The sequence below is a fragment of the Chlorocebus sabaeus genome, chromosome 16 (assembly GCF_047675955.1).
Source record: "Chlorocebus sabaeus isolate Y175 chromosome 16, mChlSab1.0.hap1, whole genome shotgun sequence".
Classification (NCBI taxonomy): Eukaryota; Metazoa; Chordata; class Mammalia; order Primates; family Cercopithecidae; genus Chlorocebus; species Chlorocebus sabaeus.
The window spans coordinates 11647891-11668152 of record NC_132919.1 but is presented as its reverse complement, the minus strand read 5'-3'; the positions used below and the strand labels follow the sequence as shown (position 1 = coordinate 11668152).

The window sequence follows — 20262 nt, the reverse complement described above, 5'->3', positions numbered from 1 at the left end:
TGCCTTTCATAAATTTACAATCTCGTTTCAATGCAGTGGTGGTACGTGTAGCTATTGAGTGCTGTAGAAACATGGGGAAACTCGTTCCTAAGACTGACAGTGGATCTGTCTCTAGATTTTCTAGAGACGGAACACCCAAGGTAGGTATTCTACTGTGGGTGGAAGTTAATCCAGACAAAGAAGGACTTGAGGTTCAAAAGGAACAACCTAAGTAATTAATGATGTCAGGAAGTAGCGCAACGTGTTACCTTAAGGAATCAGGAATCACTAGATCACAATGTGGGAAGTGAGACTAGCAAGGAAGGAAGAAAACCAGACAAGCTTGGAATTCATTCTGCAACCAGTTGGGAACTAATTGAAAAAAAAAAAATTACAGTGGTTTTTTTTCTTTTTTTCTTTTTTTTCTTTGTTTTGAGACATGGTCTTGCTCTGTCACCTGGGCTAGAGTTCAATGGCACAGTCACAACTCATCGCAGCCTCGACCTCCTGGGCACAAGCGATCTTCCCACCTTAGCCTCCCGAGTTGCTGGGACCTGAGGTGCTCTCCATCAAGCCCCGATACTCTGTACTTTTCATGGAGATAGGGTTTTGCCATGTTGCCCAGGCTGACCTTGAACTCTGGGGCTCAAGTGACCCACCTGTCTTGGCCTCCCAAAGTGCTGGGATTACAGGCATAAACCACTGCTCCTGGCCAGGAATTATAGTTGAGGTAGACCCTTTTGAAAGCAGTGAGGAGAATGGATTGGAGTGGGGATAGCATGGGAAGTAGAGAGATAAGTTAAGGATTGTTGGCATTTGTCAAGGCAAAAGAAGGCAAAACCAGTGGTAGTGAGGATAAAGAAGATACGGATTCAGAAATAGATAAGGGGAAAATTGGTGGCAATAGATTATCTCTTGGATATAGGTGGGAAGCAAGAGGTTAGCAATGTAGGGAATCCACAGAACCAAAGTCTCTTGAGTAACTTGTACAGGACTTCGGTTCCACAAGAAAAAAAAAAAAACCAGTTTATTACCACAAAAGGAAAAGAAAAGTCTGATTGCTCATGCTTCTTTTTGCATTGCTCTTTGGGAGTTTCTGTTTTGCAGCTGGAGAACCAAACCGGTCCTGGTTTAAAGTTCCACTGTCTGTAGTTTGAGGACACATGCGGTGAGCAGATCTAATGAGTCTACTAAGTATGTGTTAGAGGATCAGTGCATGCTTGATGGTTGCTCTTTTGCCCCAACTTTATTGTTGTTTTTTTTTCTTTCTAGGGAAACTGGGCCACCATTCAATTTATTTAGCAGCATAGATGGCTCCTCAGGAAGTCCAGTTCTAGATGCCACCAGAGGAGAACAATCCAATGCCAAGTATGTTATAAACATTTCTGGGCTCTGCATTCTCATAGGATGTGTGTTGAACATAACATATCAACCCTGGCTCTAATCTTAAAGCACCTGGAACATGAGGTGGATCTTTTTATGTTCTAGATCCTAAGAGGAGATTCGGCCCACAGGTATATAAAAAGAACCGTTTGGTTTAGAGATAAAGAAGAATATGGCCGGGCGTGGTGGCTCAAGCCTGTAATCCCAGCACTTTGGGAGGCCGAGAGGGGCGGATCACAAGGTCAGGAGATCGAGACCATCCTGGCTAACACGGTGAAACCCCGTCTCTACTAAAAAATACAAAAAATTAGCCGGGCGAGGTGGCGGTGCCTGTAGTCCCAGCTACTCGGGAGGCTGAGGCAGGAGAATGGCGGGAACCCGGGAGGTGGAGCTTGCAGTGAGCTGAGATCTGGCCACTGCACTCCAGCCTGGGCGACAGAGCGAGACTCTGTCTCAAAAAAAAAAAAAAAAAAAAAAAAAAAGAATATGACTTTAGAAGAGAGGGACCCCATTGGTTATAAACTCTTCTAGAAGAATGCACAGAGGTTACATGTTATCCATCTTTGAGCACAGTACCTAGAGACTGAGCATGCACTCTTAGTAAATGATTATTGAATATATGAATACACAGAAAGTCATCTGGCCTGGGACAGGAAAATGAATTATAATTTTGAATAAAACAATTCAGCCTTTTGGAAAGCAAAAGGAAAATCCTAACATAACATAGGATTCCAAAGTAAAATAAAATATAAAATCTGTCATAGCTGGGGCGGAAGAAACATCACACTTGGAGCTGACTAGGTTTTCTTAGCTGGCTAGTGCTAACCGGCAGGGGCACCAGAGTAAAATGGGCCTTTTGGAAGGCTGGAAAGCTGGAGGAAGAGGTGTTTTCCTGGAAAGCCATGGGATAATTCTGATTTTTTTCCCTCTAAATTTAGAGTGGGGTCTTGCTGATGCTGAGTTTGAGACAAGGTGGAAGAGAACAAGTTTTGTAAGAATTCCTTAAAGGCCTGGGTTTGATGATCAGTGCACATTCCTCAGGAAGAATTATAACAGGTCAATAAGAACATAGCAAGTAATGAACCTTTCAGATCCAGCAAGGACTCACATTTCATGCACAGTGTCACCAGCAGTTGCATGACCCCTATCAAGGACCCCAGCAGCCAAGGGAAGTGACTCAAATATGTGTTTCATCTGCTCTTACCCTGGGAAGCCACTCTGCTTCTTATACAGTTATATATCTTTTGCTAATCAAACCAGGAACCTAATTTAATATTTTTGCTTTGTGTGTAAGATTTCTTCATGTCCATCTATAACTCATCTGAGATACAACTGGCATAAAGATGGGTTCTGAAATGCTATAGTTGGTGTCAGAAGTGGGATTCATAAGCCAAATTACTATCATGGTTTGATTTTAGAAATGGTGCCAGGAAAACAAGAAATGAAATGGTGAGGTAAAGAAGTGTGAGAGGAAACTCAGCCCAGGGCATGAGATCATTGGTTTTCTGAGGGAGATGTTTTTGGTAGAAAACTGCATTCACTATACCTTTATATACAACCTTGTAGGACTTGTACATAGCTACAGAGGGATGAGTTAATTGCAAGGTGGTCTAAGTTATGGTTTCCTAGTCCCTACTGTGTTATCCAAGGATGGAGTCATTGCATAACCCCACAAAATTGAAAAAGTTGGGAGATAATGAGGTTCTGAGTCATCCTCGCAGCTTTGGCAGAACTGGCAATCAGTTACTTTCTGGCCACAAATTACTTATTCGATAGGGAATGTTAGAACCAAGATATACTCTAATTCTCCCTGCTGAAAAGGTTAAGAAAAAAAGGGGGTAGGTTAGAAGACAAAAGTGTTCATCTTAACTGTATCTCCACTTGAATATGTATACACAAATCTTACCTTTTTTTTTTTTTCTTAAAGAATATATAGAAGCCTTAAAATGGGGCCTAAAACTCCATGACTTTGGAGCTGGCTGATTGCATTTTTACTGAGAGGGCTTTAGAAATCCATTTGCACTTGAAAAAAAAGTTGTCTTGTAAATGAAAAATCATCAATACTTAATTGAGGAATAAAATTTCAATTGGTGAAAATGTAACAACTTTGTGTCTCAGATATTATTTTAGGAAAAGGTGACCTGGCTGGATTAGAGCCAATTGAAATACAATGGTGTGAGGCTGGCAACACGCCCGACATCTCCAAAGCTGTATTCTCTCAGGCTGATTTAGAAATTAGGCTTCAGGTTAGCTTCGGGGTAGGAGGAAGTTGGATCCCTCTCTCATTATTTAGTAGAATAATAAAAGATGAGGCTATGCTGTAGATTAAATACTATTGTAGAAGGTGATGAGATGTTAGAGATTGCATTTAAGAAAGGAAAAAATGGTGGCATTGGAGGAGAAAAGGTGTAAGAGTTGGTAGGCAAACTCTCTGATATAAAGGTAACTTGAACAGGGCAGGGAGGGAAGGAATTGAGGGTGGTATTAGTGCAATGCTAGCAGCCAGCACAGTAAGGAAACCTGGGACACCCATCTCACCTGAAAGAAGCCAAAGGTTGCTCACAATGCCTGCTAGTACATGTTCTGGACTAGGGACCAGTGGCTCTTCATGAAAATGACAGCAAGATGGCATGGGGTGCAATGCCACAAAATATGAAGCAGACAATGATTCCAAAGCCAGGAACTTCCTGGAGGTTGTCAGGAACTACCCTAAAATATATTACTTACAATATATAGTAGACTATATACTACTATATCTATACATACTAGATAGACTACGGAGAAAGGTACTTGTGACTGTGGTCCTTGGACTTTATAAACTAAAGAGTATTTAATCAGAGCCAGGGAAGGGAGTGTGGAGAGAGAGACAGGCTGTTAAGATGCTGGAAGTCTGAAGGCAGAAATTTTGTTCAGGAATATTTGTACACTGACTGTTTTCTCAATTGAGATGAAGAGGTGGTTTTTGTAGATGCTGCATTTGTTTTAAGAGCCAGGAAAGTATATTCTTTCTTTAATATAAACATAAACATATTTATATAAATGTATAATTTATGCATTATATTGTCTCATATTCTTGGATGTATATATAATTTTTTGTTTTTTTTTGAGACAGAATCTCACTCAGTCACCCAGACTAGAGTGCAGTGGCCCAATCTCAACTCACTGCAACCTCCACCTCCCTGGTTCAAGCAATTCTCCTGCCTCAGCCTTCAAAGTAGCTAGGATTACAGGCCTTTTGCAGTCTCAGTCCTGCGCTTGGATCTGAAGAGCACTGGAGATATTGGCTCTGAGCAGGACAGAGCATATCTGTAACGGTGTCCAGGAACAATATACCTTTGAGGGAAGATGCTTATTGCCAGATTAGTGGGATTTCTCCAAATATGAAAGACTTCATTCTAGGTAGAGACAAGATAGGAAATATGAAAAGCAATGATGGGTAAGACAGATACACCAGGTCATACCCACTCTGGGATGATGGACAGCTGAGGTTGGAGTGATGCGATTGAAAGGAGGAATAGCCGGACGAACGTTGGATCAACAGCAGGGATGTGACCACCAGGTTCCACTACCAGTTATCTGTGTCCTCTGTATCTCTGGTTGGGGGCTTGAGAGTTTGTAAAGTAATTATGGTAGACCTGTCACTGCTCTGGATAAGAGAAAGGGGAGACAGACCCAATTTACATAGAGGGAGTAGGCCAGAGGATGGTATCCACCATACTGATCTCTTCTCCCTGACTCTTCATCTCTTATTTTTAAAATCTTTTTCTTTCTTCTTTTTTTTTAATTGAGATGGAATCTCACTCTGTTGCCCAGGATGGAGTGCAGTGGCATAATCTCAGCTCACTGCAACCTTCACCTTCCGGGTTCAAGCAATTCTCCTGCCTCAGCCTCCCAAGTAGCTGGGACTACAGGTGCCCACCACCATGCACAGCTAATTTTTGTCTTTTTGGTAGAGACGGGGTTTTGCCATGTTGGCCAGGATGGTCTCAATCTCTCGACCAGGTGATCCGTCCACCTTGGCCTCCCAAAGTGCTGGGATTACAGGCGTGAGTTTTCTTTGTAGGGGATTGTTGGCATAAGTACTGAATTCCTAATTAAAGAAGGACAACAAAATAGCAAGCATTGAGCTTTCCACTGAAGTCCTGTCTTGTACAGACAGTGTCACAGGGCACTTCACACCCCCTGTCAAGGTTTTTGGGGACCAAGGAAAACTATGTGGAGCTTCCACTTTGCTCGAATGAGATTGTAAATCACTAGTTAATTACACTGGTAACCTCATCTTGCCCTACCATGTAAGTTTTACACGTGCATGCTCTCTTCTTGTGTATCTTCCTGCCAATGCCTGAGCTTCCTCAAGGACTACACACATTCTAGTTTCTCTTTGATTTGGAGACTGAGAGGGAACAGTACCTTCTCTCTGCACTCAACACATCACCAAGCTCTTCACCCTCTCTTCTTGCCATAATCAGATCTAGTCCCACTAAGAGAGCCCTACGATTACTGTCTGCTTTGCAATGAAATAAGAATGAAAGAGCCAGGACAGCAGGCCCAGCATCAATGCTGAGAAGGGACTCGATGAACCAGTCCTTGGCTGTATCAGCTTTCTTCCTCATTCCTATGACCTTGCTCTTCTGACCCTGGACCAAATCTTCACCTTTGTATAACTCTGATTCCAGAGGGAATTTATCAGTGACACCAAGTGCAAGGAATCTCTTACCAGATGCCAGAAGATCATTGATGAGCACAAGGAACCTCTCATCAGCCACTTGGGCATCAGTCATGAGGAACACTGTGTTGAGATTCTTCACTCCAGCTTTCAGACACAGGCTGGCCAGGTCCATCTGTAGAAACAGTCAATATCAGAAATCTCTGAAAAGAAGGCCTTCTTGAAAGAGAACTTCCACCCATTCTTTAGAAATAGAACCATTTTCTTCTCTGCTTGAATGGGAATTAAAGCAAGGTGACAACGGGAAGCTGGGGGAGTGCTATCTTGCACTGGTGGGCAGGAAACTATGCCTCATTCGCAGGCTTCGGTGCCTATAAAGGTGGGCAAGAGAAACTACATATTGATGGCCTCTAATTCATACAACTGTGGTAACTCCTGTACCTCTCTTAGGTTGATTTAGAAATTAGGCTTTAAGGTAAAGCTTCTGGAGCTCCTGCTCTGTGCAAAGAGGTTACAGCTTTCCAAAGCCCACAGGTGATCCTCTATTTATCTCTCTTACTCACGTCCTCATACAAGTGAATGACCTGCTCCTGAAGGCAAGCTATTGCTCTTGGTCTTGACTGAGAGTGATGTACTTGGGGCTACCAGCATGGGGGATGAATATATCTTATGCTAGCAGGATCTTCTGTTCTTTTTTTTTTTTTTTTTTTTTTGAGATGGATTCTCACTCTGTCACCCAGGCTGGAGTTCAGTGGTGTGATCTCGGCTCATTGCAACCACTGCCTCCCAGGTTGAGGGTATTCTCCTGCCTCAGCCTCCAAGTAGCTGGTCCTACAGGTGCGTGCCACCATGCCCGGCTAACTTTTCATATTTTTGTTGTAGAGACGGGGTTTCACTATGTTAGCCAGGATGGTCTCGATCTCTTGACCTTGTGATCCACTCCCCTCAGCCTCCCAAAGTGCTGGGAGTACAGGCATGAGCCACCATGCCCGGCCTCTTGTGTTCTTATGACTAGCTCCAGCAAAGTACTTTTGTTGAAAAAAATACACTGGGGCAACACATGCACACAAGCACACACACACACACATACAAATGCAATCACCTGTAGGAAATTATATCCATTGAAAACTGCAGATGGATGACATTTTGGGCTAGGATGCCAAGTTCTGAACTTATCCAGCTTGACCAATCTCAGTTCCTTTGCTGTATCACCCTCTGCAGGCTCAGCCATCAGTTCCTGATGTTGCCTTTCTTTCTCTCACACTACTCACAGCTATTTCTAACAACTCCACACATTTATTTACCACAGAGCTACCTTAGTGTCCAAATAGCTCCCCTTTAAAGATACTGATTTTCGTTTTAGGTCAAAGGTTCTCACTGCATGCTCTAAGTGATCTAAGACAGTGTTTCTCAGTCCTAACAGGAATCATCTTGGGGATGCTTTGAAAAATCATGATGCCCAAGGCCATTCCCCAGACTAGTTAAACCAGAATATTGGTGGGTGGGACACAGGCATCAGTATTCTTTCTAGATGCCCAGCGATTCCCATATAGAGCAAAAGTTGAGACCCACAGTCTCAGCTCATTCTGTAAATGCGTAATTCCTATCACACTATCATGTCTCTTTTGGAAACACTAAAGAAAGACCTAATGTGAACATGATGTATGACCTTAGATTCAGCCAGTCGTCGAGAGGCTGAGCTGTGGTTTTAGGGCAGAAGTGAGCACCTCCCTCTTCTGTCACTGGCTGAGAGATTATGAGGACAAGTGGGTGGGACTGGCTCAGTGCTGGCTGGAGTTCTTCCAGGAATAGCAAGAGCAGCCTCCTGATAGAAGTTACACCGTGACTTCCTACCAAGACTGTTGTGGCCATGGATAAAAGGAAGGGGATTGGACACAATGACCTTTGAATGTTGTATATAGTGTCTTTCTTTACTTTCCAGAGCACTCATTGTGCCTCCAAGTGCTGGCTGTCTGAAACCAGGATATGTCACTGAAGGTCCCAGAGGCCAGTGGTTACTGACCCGTCTTTTAAAAATCTGAATTTCTTAGGGAACTCAAGCAGACCTTCAGAATTCCATCTATCTGCTCCCACTGTAGGTGAGCTGTGTGCTGAATTTGGTTTAGATGTGCTTCTGATTTGAGCAAGAGTGGAGGCCCCACAGACATAACTAGGACACCTGAGGTCTCCCAAAGGCAGATTTTGGAAAGGCCACTGTTCTCAGGCTGAGTCTAATGAGAAAAGTCATTCACGTCAGCAGCCCAGAATCTAAGACAGAAATGGACAGATATCGAAGGGGAGGCTCCGGACAGGGGAACTGGAGAACGAGTGTAAGGATGACGGAGCTGTGGCTGGTTGGAGGGAAGCTGAGCCTCCTCCCTGCAGCCGCCTGACCTTTTACCTTGAAGTCCTGGATCTGGTAGCCTTTCCGCAGTGTGATCTGGAAGACATCCATGGAGCTGATGAAAGCTGCCAGCCTCGTCAGGCTCTGCTTGCCACTCCCACCTACACCAACCAGCAGAGCATTTCCCCGCGGGGACTCCAAGATGCGATTGATATGGCAGCTAAAGAGAAGGAAGCAGGCGCATGTTGCTTTGATCAGACTTTCTGCAGTCAGAAGCATGTATAAAGGCTTGAGTGGGAGCAGGCGCCTTCCTTGGAGGCATGTCACAGGCTGAGCTGTGGGAAACGTTGATGACATTGTCCCCAAACCTGGCCTCACCTTCTTGCCTGAGTTGACGGAAGCTGCCATTGCTTTGCCTTAAGCCACAGCCTCTAGTGAACCAGGGACAGCTTGGCGGAGCCCATGGAAGGGAGCAGGATTGCAGGGGGGTGAGTGATGTGATTGGGAGGGGACTCAGGGTTGCTCCTGCCCTTCTCCCCCACCATACCTGACCCTGCCACACCTCCCACTTCAATTCTTTTGGGCAAGAAGAGGGGACGGAAAAAGCGAAACAGTGGAAAACATACAATTTAAAAAATTCAGGAAAGGCTGGAGGACAAAGCAGGAGCAGAAGTTGGTTCCTCTTAGGAAAGAAGAGAAGCCAAACCAAAGTCAGCAGGAGAGGAACAGGGAGCCCGGACAGAGCTCATCTGTCTCTCTCCTTCAATCCTTCCTGGGCGTCGATGCCCTTGTAATGAAGGTTTGTGGGTTCTTATTATCAACAGGTAAGACACATGCATTCCTGGCTTCTGGATTCCTCCTTTCGTAGCCTTACTGCTCACCGCTCTCAGTGCCCATGTTCCTCTCTCCTTGCCGCCTTCCTTGCAATGGAAGACTATTCCAGGCCTCATCCCCTTCAGAAGAAACCATTCTTCCTGCCCTCCAGCCCTTCCTCAAAGGCCACCCTTCAACAACCTCTCCTCCAGGATCCACTTCCAATCGTGTGTCTAACCCCTCTCAGCAGTATGCATATACCTTACGCAAGGTGCTACACCCCTTATAAAAATAACCCTGATTTCCTCTTCTTTTCTCATCTTAGAAACAATGGTTCTGCCTTGTACAAAATGCGTACAATACAGAAGAAAATCCACAATTCTACTATTTAGCAATAAACACTACTGACGTAAATTATAGGTCCTTCTAGACTTTTTTCTAGTGTCTGTCTGCATTTTTATAAATACATATGTTTGTATATACATTGATTATACCTGAAAAGTCAATATATTTCTGTTATGTGTAGTTTAAAAATTGAGTTCATCTTGTATACTGAACATAGTGGTTTGAACACTTTTTTTTTCATTTAGCAATGTACTGTGATTGTTTCCCTAAACCATTAAAAATTCAGCTACACCAGACTTTTGATGGTGGAATGGCATCGTGTAGAATACCAACATTGTGTTGGTAATAAGGATAGAATAAATTGCCTGTCTGTAATAGCCCTGCTGTTGGATATGTATGTTGCTTCCAACATTTTCCAGTTATAAGCAATGCTGTATATATTTTTTAAGTTTATATCTCTAAATATATCCTCAGGATAAGTTCTAGAAGTAAAACTGTCGAGCCAAACAGTAAGACACTCTTTAGAGATTGCCACACAGAATGACGGCACCAATATGTACTTTTCCTAGGTAGAACTGACCAAAAGGTGGATCTGCTATATTGGAGGATTTGAATATACTGGATATGTTAGTTGAATTAGAATGTGTTAAGTCAGTGAATGCAGGGCCACGTAACACAGTGATCAAGCTGCTTTAGAGAAATGGATATGGAAGAAGAGACAGCAGGTAATAGTGATTTGGGGACCAAAAGAGTGTGAGAATAGGAAGTTGGGCCGGGAGTGGTGGCTCACGTCTGTAATCCCAGCACTTTGGGAGGCCGAGGTGGGAGGATCACCTGAGGTCAGGAGTTCGAGACCAGCCTGGCCAACATGGTGAAACCCCGTCTGGAGAGGGTTCAAGATTTCAGTCTGGATGCCTAAAACATTTGTAGCAATAAAAAGTTCTCTGGGGGCCAGGTGCGGTGGTTCATGCCTGTAATCCCAACACTTTGGGAAGCCAAGGTGGGTGGATCACCTGAGGTCAGGAGTTCGAGACCAGCCTGGCCAACATGGTGAAACCCTGTGTCTACTAAAAATACAAAAATTAGCAGGTGTGGTGGTGCATGCTTGTAATCCCACCTACTAGGGAAGCTGAGGCAGGAGTATCTCTTGATCGAGGGAGGCGGAGGTTACAGGTTGCAGTGAACCAAGATTGCTCCACTGCACTCCAGCCTGGGTGACAGAGACAGACTCTATCTCAAAAACAAAAAACAAACAAACAAAAAAAAACAACAACTCAGGTAAAGTTTGGCTGAATAGAGTAAGGGATACGTTTGAGATTGAACTGCATGGGCTACAATCCTGTGCTCCTGTCTGTGTTAATGATGTTATAACTAGAAATGCCATATTCAAATTAAGTACTGGTGGAGCAACATAAGATCTAGCTAGCTCCAGTTTGGAAGAAACTCTGGGTATGGGTTTTGGTGGGTGGGGTTCGACACATGAACAACATGTGAGTGTATATAAAGTTACAGAGCTTGTGTTGAGCCTCTGTAGTTTGAAGTTTCCTATTTCTGCAAATTTCTTGCATGTACTGATGACTTGCTCACAGTGAACATAAATAAGCTAAATGTTTGTGGGTACTCATTGCTCCATGTCTCCTGTGGGGTGCGCTTGTTGCTCTGAAATCTCGCTAGCAGTGTGTGGGAGTCTGGCCCCCAACCCTTGTTGCCACTGCATCTTACATTTAATTTTAATTTTAATTTTTTTTGAGACAGAGCCTTGCTTTCTCGCCCAAGCTGTAGTGTAATGGTGCGATCTCAGCTCATTGTAACCTCTGCCTCCCAGGTTCAAGCAATTCTCCTGCTTCAGCCTCCCGAGTAGCAGCGGAGATTACAGTTACCTGCCACCACGCCTGTCCCCCAAAGAACTTTTTATTGCTACAAATGTTTCAGACATCCAGACTGAAATCTTGAACCCTCTTCAGATGGGGTTTCACCATGTTGGCCCGGCTGGTCTCCAACTCCTGACCTCAGGTGATCCATTCGCCTCGGCCTCGCAAAGTGCTGGGATTACAGGTGTGAGCACCGTGCCCAGCCTTACCTCTAATTTTTATCTTTGCCAATTTAATGGTGGAAAAATTACTGTTTTTATTTTTATTTGTTTGGTTTCTAGGGAATTGAACATTTTTAAATGTTTATGAAGCATTTTAGTATTTTTGTTTTGTAAACTTTCTGTTCACGCCCATTGCCTGCTTTTCAGTTGAAGTGTTTCTCTCAATTTGTGAAACCCCTTTATGTATGTTTTCAGTTACCCTCCAGTTTCTCACTTTTATCTTCTGGTTTTTTTAAGGTGTTTCAGATATATAAATATTTTTAGGTCTTACAGTTGGATGTAGTTAACTACTAAATTTTATGTAGTTAAAATGTTTTCACTTAAATATTCAGGAGTTATTTATTGACCTACATTCAGTAATTTTATGATTTTACTTTTCCACTTTAATTATTTAACTGTGATACTTACACTCTGTCTTATAACAGACAGATTTATACTTCTCTTGCTTTCCTATGAAACCGTAATTTCTAGATGTCTGAAGAGTGCATATAGTCATTTTGTATTCTCTGCAGTGATAGCACCTTGAAGGGTATCTAATACATTTTTGTTAAATTTAAACAGAAAAACCCACGCCTTATACTAGCTCCACATTTGGGGTGATGTACACAATGATTCATTATGCTGGGTGCTATGGGTTATCTGCTTTGTGTCAGAATGAGATGGTGCCTGATGAAGGGAGAAACCATGGTGCTAAGATACCCAGGCCCTCTCTCCTGATTCAGAAAAGGTGGGGGTAGGAAAGGATTAGTGGAGGAAAGAGAGAGGCAGGCATGGAGGAGGAGTCGGAGGAGTTGGAGTCCAGCTGGGTTCTCTGGGTCACCCAACCCCCCAGCCCTATTCTGAAGGCCTGAACTCAGCTTAGCATGGCCCATGCCATTCAATATCTCAACGGGAAATGCATCGTTAGTGATGAAGTTTCCAGAGAAGTGTGGTTAAGTCTGCAACCGTCAGCACCGGACTCCAGCTGGCGATTCATTACCAACCTCTGATGAGGGCAAAGAACTCTGCATTTAAATTACAAAATTTAAAAAGAAGATCAATATTCTAAAGGGCTCCTGGGCCAGAAAACCAAGGCAGTCTAAGTTAAGTCCATTACTGAATTTCTGAGAGATTAAAAACAAAAGCTGAAGATGCACCACCGCACAGCTGGAGGAAGCTGATTTATTGGACTAGACATGCATGTGCATGTGTGCAAGCACACACACGCGCACACACACGCACACACACACCCCCTAGAGAATGGGTAAGATTCTCAGGGCACAAAAGAAGTACATCTGAGGGTTTGTCGTTGTTGTTGTTGTTAATGATTGCTAAGTGATTCTAAGAGAAGAAAATATATGTGGGAGTGAAAAAACAGACAGAAAAAGATGAATGGAGATTATGCCAAAAGTGGGGGAAAAGATCTGGTTTAAACCTTGAAGAAAAAGCAGAACAAGAATCTGTTGAAGCGGTGATGAAAGTCAGTAGAAAAGTGCTACTACTAAGGAAATAAGGCAATAGCACAAAGAAAACACACTTTAATATGTACTGACTGCAAAGCACTTCACATAGATAGCAACAACCCTAGGATGCAGACATTCTTAATAGCCTAATTCCCCAGCTAAGGATATTTAGGCTTGGGGGTTAAGCATCCTTCCCAAAGCATCCCAACCAATTTGTAGCAGAACAAGGATTTGAACTTTGGTTTGGTTTTATCTCAGGAACCTGTGTCCATAACCACTACACAGTGCTCCGTTACTGAGTTCAGCTCAAAGCTGCAGAAAGGGAGAGCAGCAAAGCTGGGGAAGGGTGTAGGGGGCTCTAACAAAAAAGATGATGAGAGCTTGAGTGGTAAAAACAAACAGCTGGATGGAGTTATTATAAAAATCCGTTCTCAACTTGGCTCCCTGGACCTGTGAGTTGCCGGGAAGGCACACACAGCTTCCTTCCTCCTCTGTTCTGTCCTACTCCCACTTTTTTTTTTTTTTTTTTTTGTCTGTGTTTTTTCTTGAGACCAAGTTTTACTCCTGTTGCTCAGGCTGGGGTGCAGTGGTACAATCTTGGCTCACTGCAACTTCCACCTCCCGGGTTCAAGTGATTCTCCTGCTTCAGCCTCCTGAGTAGCTGGGATTACAGGTGCCCGCCACCACGCCTGGCTAAGTGTTTTGGTATTTTTAGTAGAGATGGGATTTCACCATGTTGGCCAGGCTGTTCTCCAACTGCTGACCTCAGGTGATCCATCCACCTTGGCCTCCCAAAGAGCTGGGATTACAGGTGTGAGCCACTATGCCCAGCCTACTCCACTTTGGGTCTCAGAAGGTGGGAGCTTCCTGGAGTGCTGTGTGTGCAGTGGTGCGAGGCCGTGGAGTCTTCCCACACTCAGGTTATCTGTGTTTCTCCCTGTACTGCCTGGTATCCTTTTTCTGATCTAAGAAGGGGAATCCTTCTGCTTTGTTGGTTGGCAGAGGCAGCAACGAGAGGTCCATGAGCCCCAGGGAAGGGAGGGAAGGGCAGAGTGAGGATAAAGTAGCGGGTAGTTGATGTCTTTAAACAAACGTATGGGAAATTATACATCTAAATACACTTTATTCTTCAGAGTTGTCCCCCTCCAGGCAGTTCATTTTCCCAGTTATTTTGCCATTGCTAAATGAGGCTCAGGCTTCTCTTTGGATATTAACTTCAGAGTTTGTTTATAAGCCTATGGAAGAAAGCCAGTGTTTGTAGTCAGTACTTGTTATTTTTTTTTTCTAAAAACAATATTAGTTTGATCACCCATGTTGGAAGCCACATTGATGGAATCACTTACAATTCTTTCAAATTAAATTCGCCCTTAAAGGACAGAGACTTGCCTCAATTCCAAGACTATGACAGACATGACAGACACACTGATGGCTCTTAAGGAGAAAAGGAAATACTCACTGGAGCTTCACAAGGTTGAACTTTTTTGTGTGGTTGTTTTTGAGATGGAGTTTCGCTCTTGTCGCCCAGGCTGGAGTGCAGTGGCACAATCTTGGCTCACTGCAACCTCCGCCTCCTGGGTTCAAGTGATTCTCCTGCCTCAGCTTCCCGAGTAGCTGAGATTACAGGTGCACACCGCCACCACATCCAGTTAATTTGTATTTTCAGTAGAGATGGGGTTTCACCATGTTGGTCAGGCTGGCCTCAAACTCCTCACCTCAGGTGATCCGCCCGCCTCAGCCTCCCAAAGTGCTGGGATTACAGGCATGAGCCACTGTGCCCGGCAGGTTGAACTTTTAATCCCTCATTTCCTGAACCCTACCATGCACTAGGCATTGTCTAAGGTACTAAGGTTTCAGCAGTGAGCAAGACCCTCTGTGTGCTCAAGGAGTTCACATCAGATTAGGGGGATACAAGAAAATATTTGAAGAAGCTTCATAGGATGATAGTAGAGAGCACAGACTCTAGAGCCAGATCGCACTATTGCAAGTTTTACCTATTTATGAGGAGTGTGACTTTAGGCAACTTCTCTCCTCTCAGTCTCAGTTCCTCATTGATAATATAGAGACAGCAACAAAACTTTACTTCAGGGTTTTTGTGAAAACTAAATGTAATGATACATGCAAAGCACTATGCACCAGGCACATGGAGAGTTCTATGTCGTGTTACAAGTCGTATTAAATGCTACCCTCTCAAGGAGGCTTTCCTGATGACCCTATTTATAATTAGGATCACCCTCAGTCCTCTCCACTCCCCTTCCCTCTCTGTTTTCCTCTGCATGATTTATTCTCATATAACATGCTAAGCAGTTTTACTGAGCGCCTGCTAGGTTCCACACACTGTCCTAGGGGTTAGGATCCTGGCACTCATCCTAAGATTGTCTAATCAATAAATACATGTTGGATGAGCGGATCATGTAAAAAGAGAGGTTAATCATTGACCAGTGTCACAGGGGCGTCATGTAATATAGGCGAGGATTTAGCAGCGACAAATGACTTCAGCAAGACGTGGGTCACCTCACTACAGAGGTGACAATGACAAGCATTGCTTTGTTCAAGGGCTAAGAAGTGGGCACAGAAGGAAATCAGAAGTGAGAAAGTAAGACAAAGACGGGCAACGTTTTGGATGAGCATCACTGCGAACAGGAGCAGAGAAATGGGGGTAGTAGATGGAAAGGAATGTAAGAAGCAAGGAACATAGCATGTTTGTATGCTGATGCATATAATCCAGAAATTAATGATGGGGTAAGATAAAAGAGGGGAGAGAGAAAATAGGAGAGGGAGAAAGAGCGAGAGAGAGAGAGGAGATAATTACAGCGAGAGGTGAAGCCACCGAGAAGGTGAGAGGAGATGGGATCCTGGGCGCAGGTGGAGGGACTAGACTTAGGTAGGGACAGGGGTGTTCATGAACCGAAGTTGTAGGGAAGGCAGGACTTGTGGGAGGTATGCAGGGATACACATAGGCTGTTAGATTTGATGATGGGAAGATGTGAGATTTTCATTATCCCAGTGAAAAAAGAGAGGTGCTCATTAACTGGGAATAAGGCACTGGGAGTTTGAAAAGAGAAGGAAAATGTGTAACGCAGTTATCATGGAATGGTGAAAGGAGCAACATGCCTAGGGTAGAGGAGGGCAATTTCTAGCAATGTTGAGGCCTGTTTGATATTTATGGCTGCAGATCTGGAGCAAAAACAATCAACATGGTGGGAGATTTTTCTTCAACAGTTGTCTAGCTGCTTAGGGGCAGGGTGAAATGAGAAGATAGTGGGGGCTGGGCGCAGTGGCTCACATCTGTAATCCCAGAACTTTGGGAGGTTGAGGTGGGTGGATCACCTGAGGTCAGGAGTTCGAGACCAGCCTGACCAATATGGTGAAATCCTGTCTCTACTAAAAATACAAAAATTAGCCCGGTGTGGTGGTGGGCACCTGTAATCCCAGCTACTTCAGAGGCGGAGGCAGGAGAAGTGCTTGAACCCAGGAGGCGGAGGCTGCAGTGAGCTGAGATCGCACCACTGCACTTCAGCCTGGGTGACAAAGTGAGACTCCCTCTCAAAAAAAAAAAAAAAAAAGATAGTGAGGTTTAGCCCGAGTGAGATTTTGTGGATACAATGACAAGAAAGTTAGGGGAGCTGGCATTGGGATGATGGGGTCTATGGTGGTTAAAAAGGAAAGTAAGGAGAATCTCTTGAACCCAGGAGGCAGAGTTTGCAATGAGCTGAGATCATGCCACTGCACTCCAGCCTGGGCGACACAGAGAGACTCTATCTCAAAAAACAGTTAAATTAAATTAAATTAAGTTAAATTAAATTTTTAAAAAGGGAAAGTAAAGACATGGTAGGGGGAGAGACAACAGAGTCTGGGGAAGTAGTTGGTCCAATGAATGAAGTCGTGATGAAATTCAATGAAAGACTAGAGCAGATGAACGGGAGGGTGGCAGGCACAGGTCAGAAAGTGGGATGTTTGAAGTTGGGATTTTGGAGGTGGGTTTCTATGATAGGAACATGAGAGTGAGGGCTGAGGTGGGCTAGAAGAAAAGACCATGGGAGCTAAGCAGGCCAAGGAACAGAAAGAATTATTAGCTAGATGCCAGGAGTGAGATATGGATGAGGAGGAAGGGCGGGCAGGGACTAAGGCCATTAGTCGATGATGGGGAGTAATTGGCTGTCAGCAGATAACAGTGACAAGGAGAAAGAATGAGTATGAAATGCAGGTGACCTGTGCTCAAAAGAACTGGGTTTGTGAAGGATAAGAGAAGAAAGGACTTAAATGTGCCATTGGGGTGGGGGACTGGGGGTAAGGAGGTTACTTACTCCTCTCTAGGTCCTGGTGCACATAGAATGGGGAAGAAAAAACATCTTTCCTCCACTCAGGGGTCAGTGAGGTATCAGTTTAGACTTTGGCAGTAAAGGGAAAGTTCAGAGAAGTTGAAATGAAGCGGATGTTGCTGCTAAGACCGTGAGTACCCTGGGGGAAGGTGGAAGGATTTTGGAGGGCAGTGAGCGCTGGTTATGGGTCTCAGATTGGGAAATGTAAGAAGCAGGGTCAGGATGGTGTTGGTGTGAGGCTAGACAGTCTTGGAGGCTTGGTTATTACTTTCAGTGATTCACTAGATGGCAAAAACACTAAAAGGATATTTAATTTTTGAAATATGTATGCACTTGAACACAAACCCTATCTCTTTTTTTTTTTTTTTTTTTTGAGCTAGAGTCTAGCCTCTGTTGCCCAGGCTGGAGTGCAGTGACACGATCTTGGCTCACTGCAACCTGGGCCTCCCGGGTTCAAGCAATTCTCTTGCCTCAGCCTCCCGAGTAGCTGGGACTACAGGCGCCCGCCACCATGCCCGGCTAATTTTTTTGTATTTTTAGTAGAGACGGGGTTTCACCGTGTTAGCCAGGGTGGTCTCGATCTCCTGACCTCGTGATCCGCCCTCTTCCACCTCCCAAAGTGTTGGGATTACAGGCGTGAGCCATCCCGCCCAGCCTATCTCATTTGTTTAAATGGCCCTTGGACTAATAGCGAGGTGGCGATGGAGTTCCTGAGCTGTTCTGGGTCTCATTTTATGACCTCAAGTCTGTCCTCGTCACTGTGATCATGCCCAGGACAGCAAACGGCGGACCTGAAAATGAACCCATTCCTGCCTGAGCTCGGCACTGTGCTGCCCCCTAGGGCCGGCGGCAGGAACTGCAGCTGCTCTGCCAGCAGCCATCTTGACCTTTAAGGCAGAAGCAGGAGCTCCTTTCCTGGTTTTACAGAAGTGACCTCAAATAGCCGAATGAAACCCCCTGTCACTGGGAAGAGGAAGCAACTGAGGAAAAGGAAGATGAGAAGCACACTTACACATGACGCATGGCATCCTCAAAGAGAACTAGGTCCATCACTGTGTTGACTTCATTGTGGTTCTCCAGGGCCTCCACCAGAGTCTGGGTCAAAAGTTCCCAAGACTGTACAGGCATGTATTTGGGCTCCCCAATACCATTTGCAAAGTGACAATACAGGTTCGGGCTTTGGGTCTGCTCCACAGGGTCTTCAATATCCTGGTGATGAGACACAGGAATAAGGGCCCTCATTATTGACTCCTAGGGCTTGGTTCCACAGAGCAGAGACACCTGATTTGCTCTGCACATTCCCTGGAAATTAAGCATCAGTGCTACTTCCAACATGTCCTTCTCTTGAGAAGTCCTTTTAAGTGGATGTTTGACATCCATCTACCAGTTCCATGAAGCCTCAGGTCATGTTTGTTATTCCTTATGGCCTGAGGATGGGAAGTGGGAGGTGGGATGGAGCCTCCTCACAAGCACAGTAAGAGAGTGCCTCTGTGAGAAGAAGAGTAGATAGGGATGGATGGGTGGATTTCTCTAAGTGGGGGCTCTTTCGCCAGTATTGAATGAAGAGGATCGTGGCCCAGTCGCCTCACTTTCTGCATGTACATTCCAACAGATCTAGGTCCTCAATCCACAGCAAAGCCATCCAACATCTTTTCCTGTGAGATTACACAAGTATGTTGCCAGCCCTGACTTCACAGGTTTGGTCCAGAGGACTTGGTTTCTGAAGAATGCGCTACTAGCCACCCTCAGGTGACTGGTGCATTTATGGTAATCTTAACGCATTTATGGTAGAACTCCCTACTTACAACACTTTCGGGCTGTGTGTCAAATCTCACCCATAGGAGAAACGTTACCATGTTGAATAAATATGGGCTGGTTATAGTATAGTATAACTCAATTAATTTGAAGGATAAGGAGTATATGTCTCTTCACCAATGTATCCTCTAAATACTGAAGAGAAAACCAATTTTTTAACTTTCATGTTAGTGGAGACAAAAAGTAACTACTTGCCTGTCAAAACCCAAATACCTGAGACTTGAGATAGGAGAAAAAGTTATCGAGGAGAAAAGTCCGGGAAAGAATAGGTTTTCTAAGACACAAATAGGAAGTTATGCCAGCATGAGCAGTTGTCCCCACCTGTTGTTTTTTCCTCCTAAAGTTCACACTGGAAGACCTACCTGGGAAAGAGGTAACCAGTATGTTAGTTATCAGCAGGCACACGTCCCAGGGCATAAGTCACTGTAGGGTTAGCCATGTAAACCTATGGGACAAGATTCACCAAACCTAATATAGGACAAGTGAGGAAGACAGAGAAACCAGGGCTGCTGCCTGAGTGTAAGATGAAAGGACTGGAAACAGTTAAAAATAAACAAGTTATTAGATTTTGAAGGTGGTTTCAAAAACTGTAGAAAACTTTTAAACTATTCTGGCTTTGCCAGCCAGTAACAAAAATGCTCAGCCATTTGGATAAGATGTAAATGCAGTGCAGGAGGGCTATTCTTGCTATTAGGAAAACACATGAGGATGGAGGAAATAATGTGGGAAGGCATTTACCCTGTTTGAGAATGGGCTAACGTCCTGGGAATCCGTTCTTATAGCAGTCAATTGACACCAACCATCTAGCGGAGGAGGAACTAAAGTACAGTTTTGGAAAGCCTGGTTTACAAAGACTCTTTGATGAACAAAACAAGTCTTCGATTTTATGATCAGAGCCATGCTGTGTAGAAGGCAGAGAGAAAATCAACCAACTCAGCGAATCAAGGATTCCTTAATAGTGATGCCAAATCACACAGGGCCATGAATCAGAGAAGCTTAAGCTTTGAATAGTGGAAACAGAATTGTATCGCTTCGTTGGTGGAAATCTGGCAACTCTTCCTTGA

General features: G+C 44.3%; 1 protein-coding gene across 1 annotated transcript in view; it reads right to left on the bottom strand.

Moving 5' to 3' along the window:
• The window catches only part of DNAH9 (dynein axonemal heavy chain 9), a 372533-nt gene that overhangs the window by 147277 nt on the left and 204994 nt on the right, over positions 1-20262 (bottom strand). Inside the window, exons 43-45 of the mRNA XM_008010391.3 lie at positions 18396-18592; positions 8430-8592; positions 6080-6203 (exon numbers count right to left, since the gene is read on the bottom strand). Coding sequence (XP_008008582.3) covers positions 6080-6203; positions 8430-8592; positions 18396-18592 — 484 coding nt within the window. The remainder of the gene's footprint in view (positions 1-6079; positions 6204-8429; positions 8593-18395; positions 18593-20262) is intronic.